The 21,249-nt window shown below is 36.1% G+C and overlaps 1 protein-coding gene across 1 annotated transcript; it reads left to right on the forward strand.

Moving 5' to 3' along the window:
* Positions 1-17,548: 17,548 nt before the first annotated feature.
* LOC131651052 (methylsterol monooxygenase 2-2-like) lies at positions 17,549-20,887 on the forward strand. The gene is made up of 7 exons (XM_058920732.1): positions 17,549-17,707; positions 18,399-18,536; positions 19,285-19,430; positions 19,535-19,654; positions 19,737-19,949; positions 20,047-20,127; positions 20,518-20,887. Exons 1-7 carry the CDS (start codon positions 17,678-17,680, stop codon positions 20,603-20,605), a joined length of 816 nt encoding a protein of 271 aa, XP_058776715.1. The 5' UTR covers positions 17,549-17,677; the 3' UTR covers positions 20,606-20,887.
* Positions 20,888-21,249: the final 362 nt, after the last annotated feature.

A 21,249-nucleotide genomic window follows, 5' to 3' on the forward strand; every position in this document is an offset into this window, starting at 1 on the left:
TTCCTCACAGAGTCGGCAAGCGTTATTTCTTCTCCAAGTAGTTCAGATTCACCGGTAAATTTGACAAATGACAATTTGTTTTTCCTCTTGGAAAAAACAGTTAGATAAATCCCCAACGGAGTCAATGAATGACAGTCTTCGTTAGGAAAATAATTCTGATTCCTCAGCACGAGTCGATGAACAACAGTTTTCACCTCAGAAAACGATTTGTTTCCCACCCCAGTGGATCGACCAAAGATGGTCCTCCTTCGGAAAACAGTTCATCCACCTTCAAGCAAAGTCATTAGCCCCTCAAAAGGACGCATGATCATATGGCATTCATTCAAGAACTTTGAATTAAGAGAAAACACGATGAAGTTTCTTATCGATCATCAAACGACGTCTCTCCAACAAGCGCTGGTGAGAAGTTTGGTGAGGAAACAAACCTTTGGAAATTTTCTCTTTATCTGAGATATTGTCCAAATTATAACGGAGACTAGTTCCGCGATATAGACATCCGGATCGAGGGGAGGTTATCACAACTGAGACCAGTTTCGAGATATGGACATCCGAAACGAGGGGAGGTTGTTTATCATCATTATAACTGAGACCAGTTCCGCGATATAGACATCCGGATCGAGGGGAGGTTATCACAACTGAGACCAGTTTCGAGATATGGACATCCGAAACGATGGGAGGTTGTTTATCATCATTATAACTGAGACCAGTTCCGCGATATAGACATCCGGATCGAGGGGAGGTTATCACAACTGAGACCAGTTTTGAGATATGGACATCCGAAAGGAGGGGAGGTTGTTTATCATCATTATAACTGAGACCAGTTCCGCGATATAGACATCCGGATTGAGGGGAGGTTATCACAACTGAGACCAGTTTCGAGATATGGACATTCGAAACGAGGGGAGGTTGTTTATCATCATTATAACTGAGACCAGTTCCGCGATATAGACATCCGGATCGAGGGGAGGTTCACAACTGAGACCAGTTTCGAGATATAGACATCCGAAACGAGGGGAGGTTGTTTATCATCATTATAACTGAGACCATTTCCGCGATATAGACATCCGGATCGAGGGGAGGTTATCATAACCGAGACCAGTTTCGAGATATAGAGATCCGGAACGAGGGGAGGTTGCTTACCTTTTTTCTAAAGTATCAACACTTGGTTAAAAGAAGATGGACTACACATTCTACATTGCCGTCCATTCACCAGAATCCACATAACATGTTTCTACAGGAGTTTGTCTCCCTATACCCCGCCAAGTGCGACAACAGGATCAAGTCATGCGAAGATTTTTATCACTACAACATCTCAGGAACGCCCAAAATTCGGGCATTCTTTGGTATTCAAGTCTCTTTCACGCAGGAGAGATCGAAATATCAATCTCTCTCCCTCCGGATGAAATAAACTTAAATAGGGGCATCAGTCATACCCTAATTTTGACCCCCTGAGATGTCATATCTTCAGGCTTCTCATCAGATCAAAACAGATACTCAGAACAATCACTTGTTCATCTGATGCTCAATCGAGGATGTTCAGAAACAAAAGAACTCAGGCAAAGGATCAATCAATAGAAGAATTAGTCTCTAATACAATCATGGGACCCAAAAGCTTTATTTTTATTCACCTATGATTGATTAGACACCCAGTCATCTGAACTCAGGTTTAGTCAGGTCACCAGAATAGGGTTTTGAGCCCATCAATGGCTATAATCAGGGATCACATTTGGGAAACCCTAAAAAGCTCCAGGATATCCATCAAAGGCTTCAATCATCTTCAAATGATCCATATAACAACATCCATTGGGCATTACACTTCAATTCAAGATCCACAGTCATCAATTTCATCTGGTCGATAATTAGGGTTTTTGACCTAATTCACCTGGACAGTTGACTTTTAATCAGGACATGAACCCAAAACTCAAAACATGGTTCAAGAGCTTCTATTACCTCAACATAATCCATTCATATCATTCATTTGAGGAGGAGAACTTGGTTCATCACAAAAGTCCAAAATCTCACTTCATTTGAAAAAGTCAACTGTACATAATCACCTTTGACTTTTAGGGTTTTTAGTCAAACCATGACTTTTAAGGATCAATATCATCAATATATGGTTCCTAAAGTCATTTGGCCAAAGAAATTCAAGAAAATTCACCAAGGATCAAAAAGTCGGGAATTAGGGTTTTTAAGGGCATTGTGGGAACTCAAAATCTCACCTACACAACTCAAAAAACTTCCAACATGAAAGTTGTAGATCTTAGAAAATAAAACAACATCTTACATAGCAACTTTTTTCAAAAGATCAACCATTTAAGAGATTTGGAATTTTGAAGCTTTAGGTCATAAAAACTTAAAAAAATTTCTAAGTGTTTTTAACCTAGTTTTCTTCCAACTTTGGGCTCATTTTTCACAATTTTCCCAAATGATTCTGAAGAAACCCCAAACTAATGATTTGAAGTAGATGTTTAGGTCTTTCCAAATTGTGCTCAACCTTCTGCTCAACCTTCTCCAAATTCATTTTGAGCTAGGAGTTATGCTTGTTCAAAGTTGACCTCATGAAGTGAAATTATAGGTCATGCATCATTTTGGAACTTTGCAATTTTGTGCATATAGCCTCACTTATGGATGCTACACGACCCATAACACATCTGCAAACATGCCATGCATTCATTTTCACCATGGCATAAGGATTGAAGAAGATTCCCAAAACAAGAACATGTGATTATGTAATGATTACATTTGGGAATTTATGGTAAATTGATGAATCATCAAAGGAATCTTCCCACCAACCAATTAGAGCTCAATCTGCATCAGAAATGTTCCCTAAGATCAGATGGAATCAATGGATAGGGAGCTAGCTCGAAAATGCGATGATCACACTTGGATATTCTTTGAAATTTCTTCATGCTTAAGGAACCAAGTTAACCTCATTAAGCAAGCTTACTATGTGCAATTGCTCTGAACCATTTGCCTATAAATACAAGTGCATTCCTCAGTATTAAACACACCAAAGCAACTCTATTTCTTGCTTTCTCCTTCTCTCTCTCATGCTTATGATTTCGCCCCATACTTTTTTATTCTTTTATTTTTCAATGATTTTCAACTTGTTTTAAAATATAACCAACTAAACATACTTCATAATCACCAACTGGCGCTTGGCCCAGTGGTGTTGTTTTGAGCTGAGAACCACAAGGGTGTAGGTTCAAACCCTCCAAGGGCCAAAGCTTCTTTTTTAACACTTGTTTTCTTTATTTTTCTTCACAAATTCAACCAATTAATACACCTATCAAATTAATTCACTTTAACTTCATTTTTCACACACTTGTTAATTAATATACCTATTTTATAAATAACCCAAAAATCACAAAAATATTATTTATTTGATATATATTTTCTAGGTTTAAAATAACATATTTTTAAGTATTTTAAGAAATACTTTAGATATAGTTCTCTCTTGATTTTCAAAAACCTAATGCTATGTAAATATTTTTTGTGATAAAACCCTCATCATGTAGGTCTTAATTAGGTATAGATTTTGTCTAAAACTTAATTAAGTTGACTTTTGTCAATATTCAAAACTGTTTTCAACAAACGATCCAGTTTTTCTTCAGACAACAAAATCTTGTATCTTTTCAATCATCCTTCAACTGTTTCTTTAAACAGTAATTAAGTATTGGGCCTCTAATAGAGTGTAAGTCCCAACCCCTTTCTTTTATTTTACAAATAATCAACTGTTTTCACAACAGTAATCATTTCAAAATTGAAAATCATTTTCAACTGTTTTTATAACCAGTACTATAAAGTATTGGGCCTCTAATAGAGTGTAAGTCCCAGCACCTTTTTCTTTTCTTAGTTTGTTTTCAAAAACTATATTTTCAAAATCTCCTTTCTGTTTTCAAAACATTCTTCTGGTATTTGAAGGACATTATTCCCGGTGAAACTCTTCAGATACCTATGTGACCTTTGTCCATCTTCACTTCTTCTGTTTTCAAAAACCCTTAACTGTTTATAATAAGTATTCAACTGTTATCAATAAAACAATAAAAATTGTTGTTGAGGCTTTGTACATACTTCTTCAAAGACCTCCACTCCATCCAGGTTAGGCTTTGCAAGCTTTCAATTTACAGTCTTTATTTAAATTACTGTCAAATATAGAACTGTTTATATATTGTTTAGAACTACGTCTGAGTGTAAACCCTAGGACAGTTAAACTATATGTATATATATATATATATTATAGGAATATGGCCTAGGATTGAGAATGTCGTCCGGTGAAGGCTCTTTCCTAATTAGAAATCTTTAGTTAAAACCCTCAAGATGAATTATTCCCGGTGAAACATCTTGAAAAAAGCCTTAGAACCCCAAACTAGGACACATCCACCCAAAGAGGAATTATTCCCGGTGAAACCTCTTACCCATTTGCTTAGAGCCAAAATAAGTTCAAAACCACATAGATTTCTCTTGTGCTATAACAAGGACCCTCGATGATCCTCGATTAGCCTCCTCTTGGGCTTTGTACAAGGACCCACAGGCTTCTTAAAAGCATTCCCAGCTTCCTCTTGAGCTTGTATACAAGGACCCATCAGGTTTCTTATAAACATAGGAACAGGTATTTAGTTACCTTTTAGCCTATCCTGGTGAGTTCCTTCCATTTTTAACCAGACTTTAAACAAGCTAAGTTTGTCTCAATCTCATATTGAGTACACCTTTTGGAATGAGAGACATGGACAGTCTCTGTCACCCTTATCTTCATCAATCTTCCTTAGCAGAGTCTAGGATCCATAGTTATCTTTCTTCAGTCAGTGTCAGCCTTAATCTTGGGCTTTAAAACAAGAAGTCTCAATTAGATAATCTTTCTGCCTTTAGAGTCAAAACCCCTGGAAAGGGCCAGCCTCCATTCACTCCTTCATTTTTTTTTAACAAAAAAACCCTGGAAAGGGTTAGCCTCCAAAAAATCAGTCTTTTAATAGATAAATCCTCTAGTAGAGTAAAACTCCCCCAGTGAGTCCATCGTTATTAAGTAGCCACAACCTTGGGCTTTGTACAAGGCAGATAAACCACATTTCCTGTGTCAAAGATTCCTAATCTCAAGGATCTTTCCCCCATAGAGTCATCCATACTCAATTTCTTTAAGAGTCCGCCACAACATTGGGCTTTGTACAAGGCAGAAAATAATGTTTTTCCCTATCCAGAATAGCCACAACCTTAGGCTTCATATAAGGCACAAATCAATGACTTCCCTAGTTAAGAGTCAGCCACAACCTTGGGCTTTGTACAAGGCACAAAATAGAGTTATCCATAGTCTTCAAAAATTCAGTTTCCTCAGTAGTTAGCCACAACCTTGGGCTTCATACAAGGCACAAAATAGAGTCTCCCTAAGTAGAGTCAGCCACAATTCTGGGCTTTGAACAGAACACCAAATAAAATCCACCAAATAAATACTCTCCAACTAGAGTCAGACTCAATTCTGGGCTTTGTACAGAACACAAATTCCCTGTAATTAATCCCCAGTGGAGTTATCTCCCAGAGTCAATAAAAATAATCAAAAGCCTCAGGCTTGGGCCTCATACAAGCCAGCTAAAATCAAATCTTTTATACAGTAGATAGATATAACTTATCTCTATAGAGAGATCTTTCTCCTATCTCACCACATTCAAACAAACAAACATTACATTTCATTTTTATTAAGTCTCCCATTTAGGATTTTGAAAGGCATGCTCTGGCAGTAGAACCCAGGCATGTGGTAACTTTCCCTAATTTGGTTGAGCACCTTTCTTTCATTCAAGACGCAGTTGACTGGTATACTTGCACATAAACAAGTAAGGTCCCCCTCTTGAATGAAATGAATTCAGTTATTTTGTCACTCTTTTAATGTTTGTGGTGGAATAGTAGAAATACCTCTCTATAAAGATGACTTCATGTCTCTTTACTGTAAATAGAGATTTAATTCAAAGCTTCAACCTTGAGCTTCAAGCAAGGCACCCAAAAACAATTTAAAATCCCTAATTAGTTCCCCGAACTACATTAAGCTCTGACTTCCATTAGGGATATGTAGGCATGAGGTTCACAAGGAATCTCAGCGAGCTAATAAAATACCAAAAAAAGTCAGTTTATTTGTCTGTCTGTCTTTTTCAAATCATTTCAATTCCTTCTCCTAACACAAAGGAGAAACTTTTCCAATCATTAGCAGTAAACACAATCACAATGACATAGAGAAGGTTCCCGTAGAGTACTACGGATATGTAGGGTGCTTAAACTCCTCCCTATGTATAACCGACCCCCCGGACTCCAGAATTTCTAGTCTAGGTGAATCCTCACACTTAGCAAACTCCTAGGGTTTATTTGAGATCTTTTTCCCCTTTCCTACTTGTTAGGATGATTAAAAAGTTCGTGTGATATCGTAGGAAGAACTGAAACAAAATTCATCCCGCCCCGGGCGTATTCTCCTTCCCAATTTCGTATGAAGGGTCTAGCGTGCCGTCCTCCCAAGTGAAACGGGGAGGTAAAAAAAAACGACACCACAGTATCCTTTTCTCTAATCTTTCAAAAGTCCCTCTCTCCTTACACAAACTTCATTTAAGTAGTATTAGCATCAGTCTCAGTGTCCGCAAAAAGTCCAAAGTACCCTTAATGACAGGACATATTGAAATAGATCAAAAAGTGAAGTTTCTGTCCGCATCCATCTACACGGGCCGTGTTGATTAACACGGGTGCCCGAGTTGATTCAGTGACTGACGTAAGGTTGAAATCCTGCCCAGGCCTATCAACACGGGTCGTGTTGATTAACACGGGTGCCCGTGTTGATTCACTAACTAATGTAGCTTTTTTCTTTGCTGCAGGCCCATCAACACGGGCAATATTGATTAACACGGGCGCCCGTGTTGATCCTGATTTTTCAACTTTTGGCTTTCTGGAGCGTCCAACATTCAGCTTTTAGTCCTTTTGAACCTATGCATCAACCTGCAACACTAACACTACCAAATCGAAGCATAAAGAAGATCTTTTGACATAAACTTTAAACCAAATGCAATGCAATACTATAAATTAATAAATATGATAAACTTAACTTAAAAAGCAATAAAACAACCGAATATGTTACCGAGATGATGAATTTGAGCCGGATGAAAGACATAACTTAATAGAAATGGTGACTGATCACAACCCCAAACTTATCTCATTGCTTTTCCTCAAGTAATGTATTGAGACTAAACAGAGGTCACCCACGAATTTCTCCTCTCCACAACACAGCCTGTGTCTTTCGCAACTTGGATTTTTCCTTCCCGATCAAGCTTCTGGTTTCCTTAATCAAACTATCTACCACACCTTCACATCAGAGGGCTTCTTTACCTGTAAACTTTTCACACTCTCACCAGATCTCTCGGGGTAAAAGTGTTTGCACTCACAGTACCAAAGTATGCAATATCAACTCTTAATTTTGAATTTACTCTATCTTCACTACACAAACAGATTCCACACACTTTATGAGGTCTTTTGGGTTGTAAAGGGGCTCAGGTACAGTAGGATAGACAAATGAATGGATAATAAAGGGTTTTGGATTCGGCTTTCATGTTATTTTTCTCTTTTTTGTGCCTCAATAATAACCTGGGGGTTTATTCAACTTTGATTCTTCACTCAATTTTTCTATGAGCATGTTAAAGTCTTTAGTCACGGCAAGTGCTTTTCTCTTCTCTTCTTTTTTTTTCGGACATTTGAATGCCTCTCCTTTTCTTACTTTCTTATCTTTTTTTTATTTCTTTTTACGCACTTGCCCTTTTTCTACGAATTGCCACCCCAAACTTAGCTTTTTAAACACTTTATAATTCACAACAATCATGCCGAACAAGGGTAGGAAGTGTATAGTTACGGATCAACAGGGATTTATTTCAAACGAAAAGGCTACGACTCAACGGGGTTAACAAAGGATGAACATAAAGTAAAGGATGGATAGAAAGGCTAAGGGTTTAACAAACAACATGCCTCAGTGTGTGTCCTCATATTGTGCTGTGTCAAAAGAACATATGCAAAATCAGAGTGATAAGGTCATACCTAGCTGAACTCTCAAGATGATATTTTAATGTTTGGCCTTTATACTCTCACCATGTTGGTTATGCTTACAAGCTCGGAAGCCTCCTCGTGTCATGTGGTTTCTTTTCCGACTCGGTATACCATAAAATCATTTCGGTCCGGTGTTACCAAATCGCGTGCAACCTTTAATTTTATCATTTCATGGCTGCATCAACTTTCGGGGTGCCTCGGGAGATCAAGTATGGGGAGTATCTTTCATCCACTAGCTATCAATCTCGGATTCATCCAACAAATATTTGTCACTCTGTAACACAATGGTACACCAAAGACGAATAATAATGCTAAAAACAAAATAAAAACAGCAATAAGAGAAATGCAAGAAACCCCCCCCCCCCACACCTGAACTAAACATTGACCTCAATGTTTTAGACCAACTGCGGAAAGGACTCACATAGGGTACATCAACTCCAGTCGTCGCTTTCAAGCTTTCACTAGAGAAATCCCCTTTTTATTACCTGAAATAAAACAAACAAAAAAAGACAAATTAATTATTAAAAGTGTGGGTTGCCTCCCACAAAGCGCTTCGTTTAACGTCGCATGGCTCGACGGTCCATTACCCTTTATTATGGAGGGTATTTCCTCTTCCCCACATGGTTGCTTTTCACTTCCGCAACCACAAACTCATGAAGATGAAAAGCATGGATAATTTTTCTCTTCAATTCACTTCCCACATTCTTCTTGACTTTCTTAGCCTTTTTATGACTTTTGATAGCTACAGAATTTGGTTCTACCCGAGAGGCTATGCTTGCAACTTTTTCTTGGAGATGTTTAGGGCTTTTTTATTCTCCCTCACTTTCGATCATACCAACAAAAGTTTGATCATGTACACCTGCACTTTGTTTCTTGACTTCTAACATCTTTAAGTTTACTTCTTCATTAAAGGCTTTCACCATCAGAGTCCCTTTCTCAATGTCAAAGTTGCAACGACTTGTCAACAAAAATGGTCTCCCAAGAAGGATAGGAGTTTCTTCATCTTCAGGAATGTCCATGATGTGGAAGTCAACAGGGAATACAAACTTATCTACCTCCACTAGTACGTCTTCAGCTACCCCATATGATTTCTTGATGGTGTGATCAGCAAACTTCAACTTTGTCTCACTTTCACTTATCTTTCCCAATTCAACCTTTTTAAAGATAGATAGTGGCATTAAATTCACACTAGAACCAGAATCAATGAGTACCTTTTTAAACATTCTGTTCTTGATGGTGCATGGTATTGCCACCGCTCCAGGGTCTTTCTTATTGATGGGGATCTTCCCTGCTGGAGAGAATATACTACACTTTTCAGTTGCATATTCTGGTTCTCCCCCCACTGGTCTCTTTTTACCGATAACCTCCTTCATAAACTTCTTGTACAAAGGCATGTGCTCAAGTGCTTCAAAGAAAGGTAGATTAACCTCTAATTTTTTAAACAAGGCTACAAACTTCTCAAAATCCTTTTCTGTTGAATTCTTCTTTGTCACTCTAGAAGGAAAAGGTAGCTTGATTTCTGGTTTAGCATCTTTCTTATTTCTCTCTTCAAGTGGCTTAACCGATGGTACCACAACTTCGGGCTCTTTCACATTCTCTCTTATCTCCAAATCTACCTCAATGACCAATGGATCATCTATTTCCTCTTTTTCCTTTTCCGATTCTTCCACTTTCTTACTCCTTGTAGTAACAGCATTAATCTTCTCTTGGTCTTTCGGATTTTTCACAGTTGAGCTCAGAAAACTACCTTGTGCCTGTAGAGTGAGATGTTGTGCTATTTGACCCACTTGAACTTCCAGATTTTTTATCGAAGATGTGGTGTTCCTGTGGTTTTTTCTGGTCTCTTCTTGAAACTGAGAGCATTGTCCAGCCAATCTCTCAATAGCTACTTCCCACTCTGCCTTCTGAGGATTTTGTTGTTGATGTTGATCTTTCCAAGCGAAGTTGGGATGATTCTTCCACCCTGGATTATTGGTGTTAGAGTACGGATTGTTTTGCATCAAGAATTTGATTTCTTCAATTTGCTTGGGAGTAGCAACACAACACACAGTTTGGTGAGGGCCATTACAAATTTCTCAGCTTACAGGTTGAGCTTGTTGGACTTGAGCTACCTGTTGAGCACCTATATTCATAACCTTCAATTTCTTTTCAACTTCTGCGGCTATTGCATCTTCAACCCGAATTTTAGAAGTCTCCAACTTCAGATCAATTATTCCCTCAGGTTTGTTAGTACACCTGTCATACAACTCTAGATGCTCATTTGCAGCTATCGCTTCAATGATCTTCTTTATACCAGTGGCTGTTGAGAAATTAGTTGAGCCCCCGGATGCAGTATCGATCAATTGCTTTGTCTTTATTTTGAGCCAATTAACGAACACTTGCACCTGCTCAGTATGATCCATGTTATGAGTTGGGCATGCTACTAGGATCCTCTTGAATCTTTTGTAGGTATCTCCCAAAGGTTCACCCCCCTTCTGCTTAAAGTTTAGAATTTCATACCTTTTTCGTAGAAAGACTGACGCTGGAAAATACTCATTCAGGAAGGCCTTTTCCATCTCTTCCCACGGTGTGACACTGCCCGCTGGGAGGGAATAGAACCACTCTTCTGCCTCTTTGGCTAAGGTGAAAGGAAACATCCTTAGCTTCTTTGCTTCTTCAGTATGATCATCAATTTTCAAAGTGGTGCTCATAGTCAAAAATCTCTGCAAGTGCTTGTTTGCATCTTCGTTAACCTTTTCGGTGAAAGGCTTTCTTTCGAGCTGAGTGATGGTGCTTGGATGCAATTGAAAATTAGGAACATTCACCGGTTGGTTGACAATTGTTAGTCTCCCACCCGGTGTATTCGCAACACCATAGTCTCCGAGGAGCCTTTCTTGAGGTTCCCCCATAATTGTCTCTGTCTCTGTCTCTGACTCTGTATCTGATTTTGACCCTGTATTTGAATGACCAGAATGATCTGAAGCTTCTTCCTCTTTTTATGGTTCTGGAATTATGAGTTCTACGGTTGACTCTGCCAGTCTTGCTTGTTTAGCTTTTCTAAGCCTAACGTGCAAAGATCTTTTAGGTTCTGCGTCAAAAGATAAATCAGCTGAGGACTTTCCTCGCATACAAAGATTAGAGCAGATTAGTTGAAATTAAACAAAATAACAAAAATAAAGCTGAAACTAAAATTTTAGTTGACGAGCAACAAAATTTTAATTGAACTAAAAAAAAGAACTCTATACTATGGCAGTCCCCGACAACGGCGCCAAAAACTTGATCGATAAAATAGAAAGTGTACTATTTTGCCTCTTGTAATAATATGGTAAATTTCCCGAATATCGATCTCAAGGACTACGCAAGAATAATGAGTTCAATTAAAGAAAAACTTCAATTTGGTTTAGTTTGGTGATTATCACTTAGCGAAAAGTAGAATAAGCAGTAAATGAAATTGACTCTTTAACAAATGTGAGTAACATGCTAGGGATAGTGGATGACTGACAATGTAACAACTCTGAAATCTCTATTGCAACAACTTATTTTTAATAATCAATTACCGGTTCTTAAGGTTGTTTGATCCTAAGTCCTTAGTGAAAAAACCTTTGATCCTTCATCCTAAACCCTAAGTCCTTAGAAATTTACGATGAAATCAAGCAATTAAGTTATCAAGAATATCCGGTTACTATAAGGTAATCCTAGTCCTAGGTAATATCAATTATAGCATATTCTCATGAAAGCATTATCAATGGTTGTCCAATCTAAATGATAATCATAAATCAATTCCGATTTGTCAGAAAGGAAAAGCATTAGAAACATCAAGAGAATAAATCAACAATGAAAAACATGATTGTTATTGCAATTGCAAACTCAGAGTCATTACAAAGTGAAATCAGAGCCACCCCCTAGCATTGGGGGGTTTAGCTACTCATAGTATTAAAATAAAACACCATAATTAATAAAGACATTACAAGAAATTGGAGGAGATTGAATCTTCAATTGCTTCCGTCATGAAGATCTTCTTCTCTCCCAAACCCTTGCTTTCTCCAATCCTCTCTTGTATCCTTTTCTCTAATCTGTCAAAAGTCCCTCTCTCCTTACACAAACTTCGTTTAAGTAGTATTAGCATCAGTCTCAGTGTCCGCAAAAAGTCCAAAGTACCCTTAATGACAGGACATATTGAAACAGATCAAAAAGTGAAGTTTCTGTCCGCATCCATCTACACGGGCCGTGTTGATTAACACGGGTGCCCGTGTTGATTCACTGACTGACGTAAGGTTGAAATCCTGCCCAGGCCTATCAACACGGGCCGTGTTGATTAACACGGGTTCCCGTGTTGATTCACGGACTGGTGTAGCTTTTTTCTTTGCTGCAGGCCTATCAACACGAGCAGTGTTGATTAACACGGGCGCCCGTGTTGATCATGATTTTTCAACTTTTGGCTTTCCGGAGCGTCCAACATTCAGCTTTTAGTCCTTTTGAACCTATGCATCAACCTGCAACACTAACACTACCAAATCGAAGCATAAAGAAGATCTTTTGACATAAACTTTAAACCAAATGCAATGCAATACTATAAATTAATAAATATGATAAAATTAACTTAAAAAGCAATAAAACAACCAAATATGTTACCGAGATGATGAATTTGAGCCGGATGAAAGACATAACTTAATAGAAATGGTGACCGATCAATAGGCTAGAACCTTGTAAAGCCAAGAGGATACATAAGATAGGGAACTCACTGAGATTATTTTATCTCACCCCATTATATATTGATTTCAGGTGCTACAGATTCCGCGAAGGGTAAGGAGAAAGCAGTTTGACTTTCCTTATGTCTTTTGTTCTTTTGGCATGGCGAAGCTTCTGTTGTGGAGTTCTTTTTGGGATCATTATTTTGATCTAGTTCCTAGTATTTTGTTTTGAACAACTTGTATATGTTATGCCATGGTGCATAACTTTTGTATTAGGGCATTAATGTATATAGTGTGTTGACTAGAAACTTGTTGTATTTCAGTACCAAATACTTGGATTCGTTTATACATATATGCTTTGATGTATGTACTTTATATATGGGTGTTACAGTTGGTATCAGAGCAGGTCGTATCCTCGACCTAGCCATGGGATATTATAAGTTCTTCTTTATGTCCAAGATGTGTTGTGTTCCCATGAATTTTGTTGTGTTATGACTATGGTATTGAGCCTGATCAACTTAATCCCATTTTGATGACCTCTAGGAACATGGTGGACGGACGCAGGACTCGTGGTCGACCCCACACCCCGCCTCCACAAGTGAATCCACCGGATGGCGGTGCGAATGTTCCATGGCCCCAGTTTATGCAACAGATGCAACAGCAGCAGAATCAGTTCATGCTGCAGATGATGCAACAGATGAATGGCGGTCATAATGTTCTAGTGGTTGTACCCGAAGCTGCAGGTGGGACTTATAGGGATTTCATTCGCATGAATCCTCCGTGAAAACCTATGGTCTCTCATGTGCTTGTGTTATATCTAAGAAAGTGAAACTTGATAGCCTGGTACGAGTGGAGAAAAGTTTGTACTAATTGGAAAAGGCTAAGTTTTGAAAATGAAGGTGTCATGAAAGATGGTAAATTGAATATATCTACCTTGACCTAATAGGAAGCAATACAAGAAAGATTTTTGAAAGTCGGTGACAACATGAAACTCAACATCAAAGAGAAATTGAGGAAGATTATATTTCTGGAGACCACAGACCTGAAACCACCATCTCAACCGATAAAAACAAAAAGGAGCACCTAAGAAGGACAAACCTACACCGAGTGACAATTCATCGATGCAAAGTCCTTCATATTTTAAGCATGTTGACAAACTTTTTCTCGATTCACCAACTCCAAAATCTCAGGAAAAATGTTTCCAAAGGAGCTCGCATTAGCAAACCACCTCCATTAAAAATCCCATTCATTGAGGATATGCTATTTTTTATGCACAAATACATTGAACGTTTCATCAATGGCAACAGTGACAATAACTGTAGCTTTTTAGCTATTTATGCCTTTCTCGGTACATGAGAAGAGAATAACAAACTTGTCCGCCATACTCTTATCCAAGTGTTAAGGGGAAATAGAGAATCATACATACTACCATAAGGGAATAAAGAAAATCTTCAATCAATTTATCACTCTATTGTTCCTTGCAATAGTGGACCTGCACCAAATGATAAAAGAATGCACTTCTCTAAAATAGGCCATCTCATAGCAAGTGCGTATGATAGAGTGTATTGATCTTACAAGATACGATTTCTCAGATACTTTTTCCCACTGTGCACTAATCCACCTCCAAATCCAAATGATCATAATATGTGTGTTGGATGGGTTTCAAATTCACGATATTTTGTTCAAGTTTATTTGAAACTGGGATGCCTTACACCACTTACATCACCAGAGTGGACAGCTTATTATACAACCAAAGCAAAGACTAGGCCGAACCAATTTGTTGAAAGGATGTCACAGTTCACCAAATTGAGCAAGATCAAAAGAGAAATAAATAAACAAAAGTCAAAGGGAGAACCACCAATAATTGTAGATTTGGCCAGCAACAAGAGTTTCAGTTTATTTTAGTATTTATTTATCAATTTATTGTAAGTGATATTGTATTAATGTGTTATGATGTCTAATATATAAGTTTGCCAAAAAAATTAAGCATTAAATATATGTTCTATTTTTTGTTCTCTAATGACAGGGAAGGTTCAAGAGATATATCTCTGAATTAAAAAGGTGGTTTCTGAGATACATTTCCAAAACGTGCCCTAGTAAAAGAGCGAGTTTGGGAGGTTCATATTAGTTTACCACTACTATAAATATATAGCACTTGTCATTTGTTTCATATCAAAACACAATACACCAGAATGGTCATAAATGTTCACTTTAACGATGTGACACCCTCAAGAGAATTTAAGATCATTGAGTACACCCCTCTTGAAGATCTACAATACACACTGCATGAACTTATACCATATGACAAAAATCGCAAAATTGTGAAGATTGAGTACCGCTCGCCATTCGTCGACAAAGAAGGGATGATTGAGTTCAACAACTATGAGCTGAAGACGACCACTAATTAAAGGGCTATATGGAAATTTTATTTTTGTTTGGATACGATTGTTTCAAGATCGGTCGGTGATATTATCAAGATGTGGCAACGTCCACATGGATATTTAAATGTAATGTTTGATCTATGTTAAAATCCCTTATGTATTGCTTATTTTTTTATATCAATGATAATTTTAATTTGTCAACATACAGTTTTTCCTTTATGCTTTTCTGTTTTTGTTACATATCCAAAGATTTTACATATATACATCTTTGAAATAATTAACTCATCAATAAACATTTGATGCGTCCGAATAAACATCTCAAAACTATTGACAACATTATTGTATTTTTTTACGCGGCGCGCTAGAGAAGCATAATGTTCCCCTAACATTATGAGCCGAGACCAAGAAAAAGACTCATTTGATCGAGTTTAAAATGGAGGAGCTACCAATCATTAGTTGGTCCAGTGGTGATTGGCGCTGGACTTGGTAGGGAGAACCACGGTTCGATCCCCGCAACTGCGATCGGGAGGGGAATGGAACCACTTCTCGCCCCCGAACCGTACTAAACCGGTGGTATAAAAGCCAAAAAAAAAAATGGAGGAGCTAAATAGGGTTTAAGACTATATGATTTAGAGTTTCTTTTGAACATCTATATAATATTGTTTTAATTTATTTTTAAAAAATTCTAAAATTCACCTAAAAGTTTTCTTAAAATTTATTTTAAGCATATAGAGGGCCCGTTTGTTCTGGCTTTTTTTAAAAATGATTTTTATAGTGTTACCAAATTTTGTGAAAAAAACTTTTACAAAGAAATTTTTTATAAAAGCTTCAAATGAAAATTTTGTTTGAATAGTTATTCTTAAAATGTGATTTTAGATATTTCATCTATTTATGGGGAAAAAATTTGGATATCAAAATTTCAAAAAATCACTTAATTTTGAAGCTATTTCAAATAGATTTTCATAAAAATCATTTTTGAAATACAACTTTTTGAAAATATTATGATTTTGACTAAGTTTTGGTCTTCAATTATGTATGTTTATGTTATAGGATGTCAAATTAAGTGTTTCATTTTAGAAAAAACGGATATAAAAAAACTTGTAATATTTTGAAAAACGATTTTAAAAAATCTATTTTCAAAAATATAAAGAAAAAATCCATTTTTAAAGCTGAAACAAACTGGCCCAGAATTCATTGAGAGCCATGGACACGCTTTTGTAAGTGAGTTTTGGATAGTCTATAACACACGTTTCTTTATTTCGAACCATGAAAAAGAAACACTCAATACTTAGCCATCAATACAACACGTCACTGACGGAGCTTGACAATAGTTTACTCAACTGAAAGTAGTGCCATAGGAACGCTAAAATCTGCTAAACTTTAATGCATGCATGTAATCTTAAAAAATAAAAATAAAAGTTGTTCATATTTCTTTCAAGTAAAAGTTCATTTTAGTCCTTTAAACAAATGTGAGACCTAACTTAATTTTAAAAGTCTATATAACTTTTAATCTTTAGTAAAAAGGTCTTATATTAAATAATATAAGATCCAGATTATCTTATATGAACATACTTCTCATTTTACTAAATAGTTTTATAAAAATGATTTAGACTATACATAATTCTAAAATAATATTAAAGTTTCATTGAAAATTTATTTAATCATTTGTAATTTGATTTCCGCCATTGAATGACTCATATTTTTTTATTGATATAAATCAGATATTCTTATGCATATTCTTAAGTGTAATTGTAAAAATTAATCATTCAAATTTTATAAGATTTATAATAGACGACCTCTGATTAATTTAATAAAAAGACTCCACCACCTCATTTATTTTTATTCTTATTCACACCCTAAATTAAATAGTGTTAAATATTCGAGGAGTTTGTTAAAAGTATTAGATTAAATTATATGTTATAAGACAATCTTCCTTCTACAAATAAAGTTGTAAAAGTAATTTAAACATATTCCATAATTCTAAGTGTTTCTTCTTATTTATCTTACACTTATCTTACCTATTCATTTTGTTTCTTTTCAAAAATTGTAAATTTTAGTCGAAACTTGAAAGTGAAGAAATTCAAATTTTTGCTATTTCTATTTTTATTTTATTTAGTTTCTAGCAAGATATTTATGGTTTTCTTTTATTTAGACATTTATGCTATTTTATTAATACGCTATATTTTTATTTTATTTTCTCATATCTAATTGTTAAAAAATTTTCTTTTTTTTTTTCTTCTTTTCTAAGTATATACACTTCACCAATTAAATAAAAATTTACTGTTTATATTTCTTTTTCCAAAATTGAGAATGACTAAATTAATTTTCACTATTTTTTAAAATTGAAAATCGTTTACTCAATTAAATTTATAAAAATAAGTAAAAAAAAAAAAAAATCCTAAAAGGAATAAAACTAATAGTAAATAAACATGTGGTATGATTAAGAGATTAATACAGTCTGTCTTGCCTTGTTCGGTATTGGATGGTGCTGCCTGCCGCTTTGGCTTCGCCTTTGATTCTCCCTCCCCCACTTCATCGCTCACTCCCTCATTCTCAAATCTCGCTCTCATGGCTTCCATTTTCGAATCTTGTTGGCAGGTTCTCTCTCCTCCTTCCATTTCTTTCACCTTTCTACATCACTAACTTTTTTTTTTTTTCTGTTTTTTTTTTTAATTTCTCTTTTCTAACTCCGTGTTTTCTTTTATTTTGGATTTTAGGGTTTAGTGGTTTATTATGCGATTTAAGAAGTTATTGTTATTTTAAACTTTTTTCTTTGGCAATCTTGATGAGAGTTTGATATTGGAATATTAGGATTTGATGATTGGAACTATGCATTGTCTTTGTTATGAGTGTTTTTGATGATGCTGTTGTGTCAAATGTTGGGTTCTTGCATTATTTGGAAGTTGAATTGGTTTTACTATGTAGATCACTGTTAGTGATGATGGTTTTTCAAATCAAATCTTGGAATTTCTCTTTTTCACTTTTTCTTTTGTTGCCTGACCCATTTATGATTGAATTGGAATTGTGAATATTGGATGTTTATAGTTGAAAGATGAAACTCTGATGCAAGTATTTTAACTATTATTGGCATATTTGTCAACAACAAGTGTCTTTAGTGATTTCATCTGCTTTGTTGTGATTTTGGTTTTCAGATTCTTGTTAGTCTTGTGCATGTTAATACTTGTACTATTTTTGTGAAAACTGGATTGATGTTTGTTTGTTGCTTTAAACTAATTTGAGAAATGGAATTCTCTGTAATCCTTTTATTATTTATTTATTGGTGCTGCAGTACTTGATCACAAATTTCAGCGACTTTCAACTGGCATGTTTAGGAAGTTTCTTTCTGCATGAAAGTGTTTTCTTCTTATCTGGACTTCCTTTTGTGTGGATCGAGAGGGCAGGTTGGTTGAGCAAGTACAAGATTCAGGTATGCCGTCCATGAAATTCGCTGTTTATCTTTATTCTCCTTGATATGAATTTTATATCTTGTTGTATTGTCAAGTACATCAGTCATAACTAAACCATTCCAAAAGTGTCCGCTTTGACATAATATGCATATCCCATAGCAAATGTACTGTAAATCATTTTAGTTATTCACTTGACTCTGCTTTCCATGGTGTGTTAAGAACAATGCTATTCATTTCAAGTGAAAGTTCCTTGAGATTCCCCTTGTCCATTTCATCTTTCTTATTTCTATGCATTCCATAACATAGGCGATGATAAATGGGTGTTCTAAAAGTACTTTTCGGTGTTGACTCTATAACACAATGTTTCTCTCCCAAATCCCAATGTAGGTAGCAGACATTTTAATCTGCCAATCACACAGCACATGGAGTGGCTGCAATGCTGTAGTTGCAACAGATCCTCAACACTGCATCACATTGCATGTTGCTATGATTTAACTTGAATAACTAATTGTGGGTGTTCATTTTTTTTCTTCTTATTGAGGCCGGTGCATGCTATATTTGATTAACATATTAACTGAATTCCCCCAACACTGGCATAAAATTACAATTGTTTTCCACTTTCACTTGTAAATACATGGTTGTCCTCTTCCAAAGAGAAAGCAAAAGTTATTTCTTTCCCGGTCTTGGCATGCAATGAAAACTCTTGTTATTCCACTGTATGGCTATTATGTAAATCTGCTGGTGTTGCTAATGCTTCCTTCCATGTAGGCAAAAAATAATACCCCTGCAGCGCAGGATAAATGTATTGTTCGCCTGTTGATATATCATTTTGGTGTCAATCTACCTGTTATGATTTTCTCGTATCCCGTTTTCAAATACATGGGCATGCGGAGTAGTCTTCCCCTACCGTCTTGGTACTTTCATCTTCTTTTGAGTCCCTTGTTAGATGTTTTTCCTTTTTATACTTGGAATGTCTTTGTGTGAAGATGACTTAACAAGATGAAATTTGGTTTTGCAGGAACGTAATTCTAACACAAATAATATTCTACTTCATTTTGGAGGACTTCATATTCTACTGGGGACACAGGATATTGCACACAAAATGGCTATACAAACATGTCCACAGTGTACATCACGAGTGAGTGTTACTGAGTGCTCTGCAGTTATGGGTTGTTATATTGATCATCTATGAACTACTAAAGGGTTTTGCTGTATTGTAGGTATGCGACACCATTTGGACTTACCTCAGAATATGCTCATCCGGCTGAAATACTTTTCCTTGGGTTTGCAACCATTGTTGGTCCTGCCATCACTGGACCTCACTTGATTACTTTGTGGTTATGGATGGTTCTGAGAGTCTTAGAGACGGTTGAGGCACATTGCGGTTACCATTTTCCATGGAGTCTCTCAAACTTCATTCCACTATATGGGGGGTGAGTGTGAAGTTCCTCTACCTTCAATTATTATTGGCTCGTTGGTTCATTCTGCTGTTATAGTTTTGATGTTAAACTTTGTATCCTTACTTTTCAGAGCTGATTTTCACGATTATCATCACCGTTTATTGTACACCAAATCCGGAAACTATTCATCAACTTTCACTTACATGGACCGGTAAGTATTAAACGATGCCACTATAGTTCTTGATTGCATGAAAATTACAAAAGCATCCTCAGATGTGTCTTTCCTTATTGAATTTGGTCTTCAAACGTGTCTTTTGTTAGTTAGTTAGTTTGATTGTCGAATGTCTCTTCTGTTGGTTAGTCTAGTCAATTAAGTTACTAACAGAAATCGCACTTAGGTATGTTTTTGTAATTTCAATACACTCAGCGACTATTGAGACACCGACTATAGAGATACTGCCTCACACATTTAAGAACTAAGATCACTATTTACTTATGATGGGTTAACTAAGCTGACATTAGTAATGCTTTGGAATTTGGATGCTTAACTAGTTTTCTATACTGTGAAGGGTACATGACTTCTTTCATTGCTATGTATTAGGATATTTGGAAGTGATGTAGGATACAGAAAGTTAAAAGCATTGAAGAATTCAGGGTTTGAAGACAGTTACGAGCAAAAACAACAATAAGAATAAATTCTTGGGAACATCTAGAATGGTTAGAAAGTTGATTCCCAATCCCATCTTGAGAGTACATTTGAAAATTAGCTTTCCTATCAACACATTGTAGTTGTGTTTTTTATTGTAGATGCTCTTTTGTTGACAGTGAGTGTGGATGGTTTTTTGTGGACATTGATGCTTGTTATTAAAAATGCTTTTAGCTACGCTGCTTCCAAAATTGTAATACCTCTTTACTGTAATGTCTGTTATTTGTTTTGATATAAATTCAATTGATATTACAATTTGGATAAATGAACATACTTATTTCTTGCATGTGTTTGGCTTCATAAGTTTTTACTATAATGATACAATGGCATTTGACACATACTAAGTGCACATAGTGCAACCGCCAAAACTTTCCGTATACTCCCATTAGTCTTGAATATATTTAAAATTAACTCAAATAATCTGGCACAACAATACCAATCCCAAACCAATTGGTTCCTTCCAAAAGGAACCTTGTTTACTTTCCAACAATTTCAACTTCCCTATATGAGGAGAATGGCTTGACAGCGAATGACAATCTCTCAAAGATAGGTGGTGGTGTAGATCTTTTAAGCGTGCCAAACTTTATGACAACTTTTCTAGGAAATGACAATAGTATAATTTCAAGA

Source organism: Vicia villosa, linkage group LG2, assembly GCF_029867415.1.
Source record: "Vicia villosa cultivar HV-30 ecotype Madison, WI linkage group LG2, Vvil1.0, whole genome shotgun sequence".
Taxonomy (NCBI): Eukaryota; Viridiplantae; Streptophyta; class Magnoliopsida; order Fabales; family Fabaceae; genus Vicia; species Vicia villosa.